Source organism: Varanus komodoensis, unplaced genomic scaffold (assembly GCF_004798865.1).
Source record: "Varanus komodoensis strain SLA01 unplaced genomic scaffold, ASM479886v1 scaffold59_1, whole genome shotgun sequence".
NCBI classification, from domain to species: domain Eukaryota; kingdom Metazoa; phylum Chordata; class Lepidosauria; order Squamata; family Varanidae; genus Varanus; species Varanus komodoensis.
This window is the reverse complement of record NW_025336221.1, coordinates 873860-882391: the sequence shown is the minus strand read 5'-3', so window position 1 is coordinate 882391 and position 8532 is coordinate 873860. Positions and strand designations below refer to the sequence as shown.

The following is an 8532-nucleotide window of genomic DNA, read 5'->3' as shown; positions in this document are numbered from 1 at the left end:
TCTGAATCACTAGTGGAGTCCAGCTCTTGACAAATCTGAGCGATTTTCTCCTTAAAGTGCTGGGCAAAGTCATCGAGGGTGGTACGGGATCTTTCTTAGGGCCTGGATGTACAAGCCCCTGTACCACCCGAAAGAGCTCCACTGGACAGCACTATGAAGAGGCAATGGAAGTGGAAAATAATTTCTTCTTCACCGCCCTCACCACCACAGCATAGGCTCTATAGTGAGCTTGTAAGTGTGTTCGGTCAGATTCATCCTGTGATTTCCTTCGCCTATGCTACAGACATCTCCCAACCCGCTTCATTGCCCGTAATTCAGGTGTATACCAAGGGAATGAACGCTTGGGCGCAATCTTGTCAATAACTCTGGCCATTTCCCCATTCCACAATTCAACCAGAGCATCAGCAGGAGCGCCAGCTTTATCAACTGGAAACTCCACCAGAGCCTTCCGGAATCCATCCGGATCCATCCGGCTCGGAGGGCGGACCAACACAATAGGGTTCACACCCTTAAAGAGGGAAAGGCCGGCATTGAGCTCAAACCTCACGAAGTGATCTGATCATGACAGGGGAGTCAAACATAAATTGCTCACCCTCAGATCACCCTCTTCCTGCCCTGTGGAGAGAACCAGGTCCAGCATGTGCCCGCGTTCATGGGTCAGGCCTATGACATATTGAGACAGCCCCATGGCCGTCATGGAGGCCATGAAGTCCTGAGCCGCCCCGGTCAGAACAGTCTCGGCATGGAGATTGAAGTCCCCCAGGACCAACATCCTGGGGGTCCTCAACACCAGGTCCGAGATGATCTCGGTCAGCTCAGGCAGGGAGTCTGATGGGCAGAAGGGTGCACGGTACATCAGCAGAATCCTCAATCTGTCTCGGTCGCCCAACACCAAGTAGAGGCACTCTAGACCCGGCCTCGATAGTTTCTTCTTTCCTTCCTTCACTTGCTTTTGTTTAAATGCTTCCAGAGATTCAGATTCCAGTATTGTCAGAAATTACAAAGACTTTGAAAAACTCCTTCAGCATTACAAAATATTCCAGGACAATTTCAGCAAATGAATGCAATGTATCTCACTCCCAATTGTGCACAAATGGTCACTGCGAAATGAATAGTGGGGTCTATTATTGATAGCAAGGCTATTATGCTCCGGTTCATGGCGGAGTGGGCACAGTCAAAATAATATCCGGTCGATACAATTAAAATGCAGAAAAATGCCATGCGTAAAAGGACGGCAGATGCTGTGGCGGTGTTATCTCGAAAGTTTACGCAGCTTTCGTAACACACGCAGTAAATCAGGGTTTCCCGGCCCCTGGGGACGCCGTTCGCGGCCCCGCCGTTGTGCCACTTCAGCCGTCCGGCGCCTCGCCGCTGCTTCCCGCCTAGTTCTGCACGAGCGCGGCGACGCTGCCTCCAGCTTCGCCCTGCGGCTGGCGCGGCTCCCTCGCCCGCAGCTCCCCGGCGCTTGAGCGCGGAGACGCGCCGCTGCCTGGCTCCAAAACGCTCGCATTCCTCGCTCGGCCATTTCCCCTTTGGCCGGACGGGCCATCCTTCCTGCTGCGGAGGCGGCGGCGGCTGATGTCGGCCAGCTCGCGTCTTCCTCACGCCCGCCCTGAGGCGCCTGCCGCTGCCGCTGCTGCAGCGGCTTCGCAGCTCGGCCAGCGGTGCGCGCGCGTCCCGCGCGCGGCCCCGCCGGGGAAGCCCAGCCCCCACGGGCGAGCCAAGGTGGGAGGCGAAGCCCAGCCGCGTCCTGCCTCCCTCGCGGTGCAGTAGCGCCGAGCGCCCGACAGCAGCTCCAGGACAGGAAGGCGCAGAGCGGACCTTGTTTACCCGCCGCCGCGAAGGAAACGCTGCACACACACACAGCCTTTGTCTGGGGAGCGAGCGCCGCACCGCATCGCATCGCTTCGCATCTTGGCCGCCGGCGCCGGTGACATTACGCTGCCGAGCGGCTTCCGCGGTTTTGTGCTACTTTTCCCCCCTACTGCTCGAAGAATGTCTTGATAGAACTGCACAGCCGTTTCCGATCTTTCGGCGTTTCCACAATGATCGTTTTCTCCCTCTGAAGACCCCTTCCGTGTGCGTGCATGGAAATAGATATTTAAGAATCACATGATCACAGTTTGAAGCCGAAAAACTGGAAGACAGGAAAAATTGTGCTTCTCTTTTTGCTGGGTCAGCTCTCTCCATGGTGGCAGTGTCGAATTCTCCATACGGTACAAAGCACGGCTGCTACAGGGTGCTGTAGATTTCGGTGACTTAAATATTTTAAATTTTTGGATACGGTTAGGGTGTAGCAGGATCACATTTCTCCTAAATTGCTGATTGGCATTAGATGTGTGGGAATATGCTCATGAAGGAGTACCGGATCTGTATGCCATTGACAGTTGAAGAGGTAAGTGCATTGAGCGATAATACAGCTTTGTTTAACCATTTCTTTCCTGGATATGGCTAGAGGAAAGTTGATGCATACCCTCTTATTTGATGCTGAATAGTACAATATTTTTTTTTATTCTAAGATGTATTTTCCTACTCTAAGGAATCCCAATGGAAAGTACCCATAAATGAAAGCAAATATGCTAATTTACTGTGCCATCAACTAAGTGTTGCTATGAGCACATATGCAAACACAAACGTGCACACACACTTTTGTCAGGACTGATTTTGGCTGAAATTATTGCAAGAATTCATGCAATAACATACAACAAAAGAGGAAAAAAGCATCCGGTAACAGTACATGCTCAAAATATGCTCCTTCCAGATTCCGAGATGGAGATGTCAAAAATGATCTCTTGAAGCCTTTGTGTAAAGAAGCATTTCTAAGCAGGCTTCCTCTCTCCCAGAGAGATTCCTAATGTGGCTGTTGTACTCGTCTATTTTACTATCCCATCACATATTTCAAGATGTGTGTGCTACGCAGGTTATCGAAACAAGCAGATCTAGTGAGCGCGAGTGGCATACAGACAACAGATGAAGAGAGGGCATTAGATATATTCATCACGCTGTTTCTGTGTGCAGAATGCAAGAGCGTTAGTTTCGCATCAGCTATGGTTTTAATGAACTATTCACTGCTGTAAAGTTGAGATATTAGATATAAAGTGAGCCTCCATCATGGGTGGCATCTTTAGCAAGTACAGAGGTTGACTGTTCTGTAAGCTTCTAACAGGAATCTGAAAAAATCCGTTAAGTTAGGTTTAATGGCAATCCAGTCACTATCATAAAAGTTTTTCTTTGTGCCTTTGGAAATGCACAAATGTATTCTGTTTCTTTTTTCCTTGTAAAAAATGGTACTATAGACCACAAGGGGGAGCATCAGACATATATTTCCGTGCAGATCTTTGTTCCCTGCTGTTCTGGATGCAGAAATATATAGAATGGTGCTAAGAATACCTCTAGCAGAACATTTGCTGCAGGTGACTCTTTCAGTAAAAAGCTTGAATATGTCACCACACTCTGTGCATTTTGGGAGACTGCCAAACAGAAAGGTTTGTAAAGATTGTGCTTTGGCAATGAAAGTGATAAAACATCCTGATACTACCATATTTTAACATGTTTTAAAATGTGTTTTAACACATTTCTGCTGGATTTGTGCAAAATGATGAAATAGCAATGCACCCATGAGTCTTCCACTGCATCTGTTTTACAACTGTATCTACTTATTGGCTATCTACAGTTTTGTGCATATGGAGATACCAGGCATCTCTGGATTGTCAATCAGCAGATTCCAACCATGTGTGCTGAACATTGTGTATGTGCAGTTAGATGCTTTCAAAGATTCCTCATGTTCTTGAACCTTCCCTTCCTTCCAGTCAAACCAGCAATCAAGGACTTAAAAGGGTTTTATAAATAATTCCACGTAAGCTAGGCTGCAAAATTTCCACAAACATTGGCTCATTTGTTTGTGTGGAGCAGCTTCAAAAGGCAATTCCCCCTTCTCCCCACCATTATCACATGCATTCACACCCTTCATTTGTGAAAGTTTTTCTGTACTGTTGCCTGGAGGCAGTATTTCCTTGTCATAAAGGACCAGATTTAATAGTTAAGGTGGAGGAAAGGTGAAAACATTTTATGCACAAACCTGTAAATCTTTGATACTTAATTACATTTCTCAAGTAATCCTATCAAAGTGTGCCACATACAAAAAGCATTTGCAACAAAGAGGTTTCTAGTTGTACGTAGATACACATTCACCTGCACACAATGGGGCTCACTTCTCAGCAGACATATTATAGGATGGTACCCATTCTATGGGCCATGTACAGACCTTAATTGGATTGTAAATATATGTTTCAGTCTAATACAGTAGCCACAATGAACTCATCAATTCCAACAATTACACTGAATCAATATAAGCTAGGCATCCTCAAGAAGATAGGGGCATTTTTCTTCAATCTGTGAATGAAGGCCTTTCTGGAAATTTAGAATTCTTCACACACGTGCACATATAGGGAAGATCCAATTCTGCCTGCAGTATAATATGATGAACAATGAAAAGTAGAGTCACTGTCTTTTGTCTGCTGGGATATTTGTGGAGCTACAAGGTTGTCATAGTGGATTGTCTTCCAGTGTTAAGTCAACTCTTTGTTAAGTCCATTCTTGATGCTTTCGGCATTTGCATGGCTGGTGTGTGGGCATTATTTATGAATGAATATGTGTATGATTATTTTGTTTGCCTTTATTGAAGTTTATGTATAAAGTTGTGCTTTCATATCTGTTTATACACACACATGCATTCCTCATGTACCAACTAAAGTTGATATATTCATATTTGTGTAGTTATATTTGTTTTTTATGCTTTTGTTGAAATTTGCAATATATTTTAAACTGCTCTTGTAGAAGTTGAAGCTTAAGAATGAGATGTGATATATTTCCCTATAAATTGAGAGAATGTAAACAAGAAAGCAATAATATTGTTTCTATAATTTTCTATATTTGAATCAGTGCATTGAGTCAAAGATTGCTTTTCTATGTAAAAGAATGAACCAGGGATAGAACTTTGTAGTTTTCAGGTCAATCTTTATAACTATAACCCAAAGGATAATATTTGTTATTGTGTAAATTATGAGTAGTTAGAGAAAAAATAGATTTTCTTTCTGTCTCATGGAGAAACATTCTGCTGAGTAATTATCAGCCCTTGCTTTTGGAAGGTTTAAGGCTACTCAGGCTGCAATTGTATGAAGATTTAAAATAGGAGCACACACATTGAATTCAACAGGCCTACTTCTGAGTAAACATGCTTAAAATTCTGCTCAAGCACATGAATTTGCACAATGGCCTTGCAGGTGTGTATAGAAAACTCCAACTGCATATCTAAGCAAATATTATCTCAAAAGGTGGGTGGGCTAGATGACGAGAAGGGTTTGGTTATACCCTTGGTAGTACAGGCACTACTTAATTGCAAGCTGTTCTGATACAGAAACCAGTTAGTATGCTTGATAGTTCAATAAATACATGGCAGGAAGCTGGGGAATTTATTTAAATCGGTTCATTCTGATGCTTGTTCCTTGAGGGCTCTGAAATATTTTCTTCTGGGGCTGTTGCCTAATCTTGATAAAGTTCTGCAATCTTTTAAATGTCATTTGGAAGAGAAAGTAATGGGAACCATACAAGTACATTGTGTCATTATAACGTTAACTACTGAGTGTTGCTTTCCTTGGATCTATTACTGTCCTGTTGCTTTCTTCTAGTTTAAAATATGTTTATGAGCATATGACCTTTCAACATTTATTGTCAAAATGAACTTTTTCCTTGAACAGTTTATATATTTAAAGTCTCATGTGACCTGAGTCATATTGGGGTAAAATGTCAAAATTCCAGCTTTTGGTTACCATTGTGGTTTTCTGGTGAAATTTTCATTCAACATTACCAAAAAAAGATGTGTGCATGAAGTCTAATGCTAGTAAATTAGCTTCTTACAATAAAAAAAGTTCTTTGGTCTACTTACAGTGCCTTACCAGAAATTGTGTGTTATGGAGCAATTCTGCCACTCATAGATGTCTAGATGTGCATTGGGTAGCCTGCTGAATTCTGAAATCTTTCCAGCCGAACATTAATTCCTTGTACAAAAAATGCAACCCAAATGGATTTTATTCCTTGCTAGCTGTAGAAAAAGAAGTGTTGATGTTTGTTTATGGTGTAAACGTGCCCTAATAAATAATTTAGTACTGATTGTTGTGGTATTTACTGGAACATCAACCTTACACTTGGCCAAGTGCATGAAATGTAGGAAAATATGTATTTCCCCTATCTGCAACTAATATACAATGTTTACTGAATTCCATGATTGTTAAACATTTGTATGCATCACTGTCCATTTAAAAGAAACTCTGAGGCAGCTAATAGTATTAATTACATAGTTCAGAATAAATAAATGAATGCAATAAAATTAAGAAACATCATCACACAGTGCAGCAGACGATAAACACTCACATGATAGTGAGTAAAGCATTCAGATTAGCCCAGTTTAGCCAGCTGTTGGATTATCACCAGAGAAAAGACCATCTTGGAGACTGGGGGCAAGCAGGTCCAAATTCTGGGTACTGGGTCTCCACCCCATTCCTTACTCAACATTTGTCACAAGAATACTAAATGAAGAATAAAAGGAAATACAGAAAAGAGTTAAGGGACAGCACTGGTGTCACTGCCAAGAGGACCGTGTTGGGTATATGAACTCCTCAAACCCATTTATGGAATTTAGCTTCACTTGCTACACCCATTAACTTTACCTTTGTTAACTGTGGGACCTGACTCCATACCTGAAGAATCCAAGATGTTGTTTTTAAAGTCTAATTTGCTGGAAGTTTGCCTAAAGCTCTTCAGTGCTGGTTCATTCCAGGCAAGACAACAATATGGCAGGTTCTGTTCCACAAAGGAAGTCTGAAGTGTGGGGGTGGGGGATATGAGTTGATAAACTTAAGGAAATTCTGCAGCAAATTAAAGGTTTTCACAAGGATGTTGCATCTGAGAACAGGCACAGTCTCGGGTGAAGCCGAACAAACTGAAAGATAAAAGTTATTACCATCAAACAGAAAACATCTGAAAAGGGCAAATTCTAGTACAGAACTACAGGGATAAACTGTGATTCTAGGTATCCCAGGAAGTGTGGACAATTCAGACCCTAAATGACTTTTACAGGAATGGTATTTTGCTTTCCAGACCTGCCGGCTATAACTGCATAAAATGTCTTCTACCTTCAGTATAAGCAAGCCAAATATAAGCACTGCCACATTTCTTTCTTCTAAGAGCAGGGAATCAATTCTTAAAGCAACCAAATACTTTGTACTTGGGAATCAGGAATCTGAGATTTTACTTTTTCAGACTTGCCATTTGAAACTTTGCATTAATAATCCTCTTTGAATTCGCATATTGAAAAATCTGGTGAATCAGGATTGAAATACCGCTGGGGTTTCCACTGTAGCATACATATTATTCAAAAACATGAGTTGAAGCAAGGTTTTCCTGCAGTTTTAGAGGTCTGTAACTTCTTTGGATAGATAATGGAAATGAGCGGGCTTCCCCAGAGTGGCTGAAGATTGCTCAGATAAAAAGAGAGCGATCCTAGTGCACTGTGAGAAGTGTGTTGTGGAGAATTGATTTTCTTCAGCGGCACACTTTCCCCAGTAGTGTGGCACAGATCTAGGTGAGAATCTCTGTTCTGGCCTGAGAGTAGTGACATTGGTGCTGCTGCTACTGCAGCATCTGTGTGTCTTAAGCCTTCTCATAGTATTATGGCCAAGCATGTATAACCGCATGAACACCTTTCATTGACTACAATCTTTTACTCCGGTCAGCAATTATTTGGTTGGAAGCATGCCAACATAATCTTTTATTGATGGTGTTGTTTTTATTTGGTGCAGTATAGCAAAATTTGGTGAAATACAGCACAATTACAAGTGGGTGGGAGAATGGTTAGAAAAGCTATGAAGCCCTGCCTACCTCTTCCAACTCTGGTTCTAAGTCTAGTTTTTCAGCTTTTCACCACCATCTAGTCAAGACTGCTTAGGGCAAACTTCTGCTCCTGCATCCAGACTAAGAAATGCATATGATTCGCATATTAGCTTGATTGCAAGACTTCCTGCCATCTGGATATGGCTCTGCAAGCAATTTAGGAAAGCAGCCCCTGGTTTTAATTCAGAGAACTGATGTGGGTTGGCTTTGCAAAAAAGCTGGATCTGTGCCCCTTCTGTTGTGGGACTAGAGATAGTTTGTACGGCTTACATCTTGTGCAATATTCTTGTATGTCTAGTATATTATGGACAGTACTCTGTGTTATTAAGAAGCTTCAACTGCATTTCTTACTGTTTGATTTCCCTGTACAAGGCATTTATTGTGTGCTCAGGACCCCTCACTCATAGAGGTCTGAGGGGCTTTTTCATGGCACTGATGTCCTGTAGCACAGTGGTTTTCAGCCACCGGTCCATGGACTGGTGCTGGTCCATGGGAGATTTGCTGCTGGTCCAGGCTGGGAGGGCACATCCTGCTCACCACCTACTGGCACAGGGGCTGGCTGTGCTCCACCACCTCTTCCTCAGC

At 43.0% G+C, this 8532-nt stretch overlaps 1 protein-coding gene across 2 annotated transcripts in view; it reads left to right on the top strand.

Moving 5' to 3' along the window:
• Positions 1-1762: 1762 nt before the first annotated feature.
• The window catches only part of PITPNC1 (phosphatidylinositol transfer protein cytoplasmic 1), a 154650-nt gene continuing 147880 nt past the window's right edge, over positions 1763-8532 (top strand). For both annotated transcript variants that reach the window (XM_044449551.1, XM_044449552.1), the window contains exon 1: positions 1763-2395. In XM_044449551.1, coding sequence (XP_044305486.1) covers positions 2336-2395 — 60 coding nt within the window. In that variant the 5' untranslated portion in view covers positions 1763-2335. The remainder of the gene's footprint in view (positions 2396-8532) is intronic.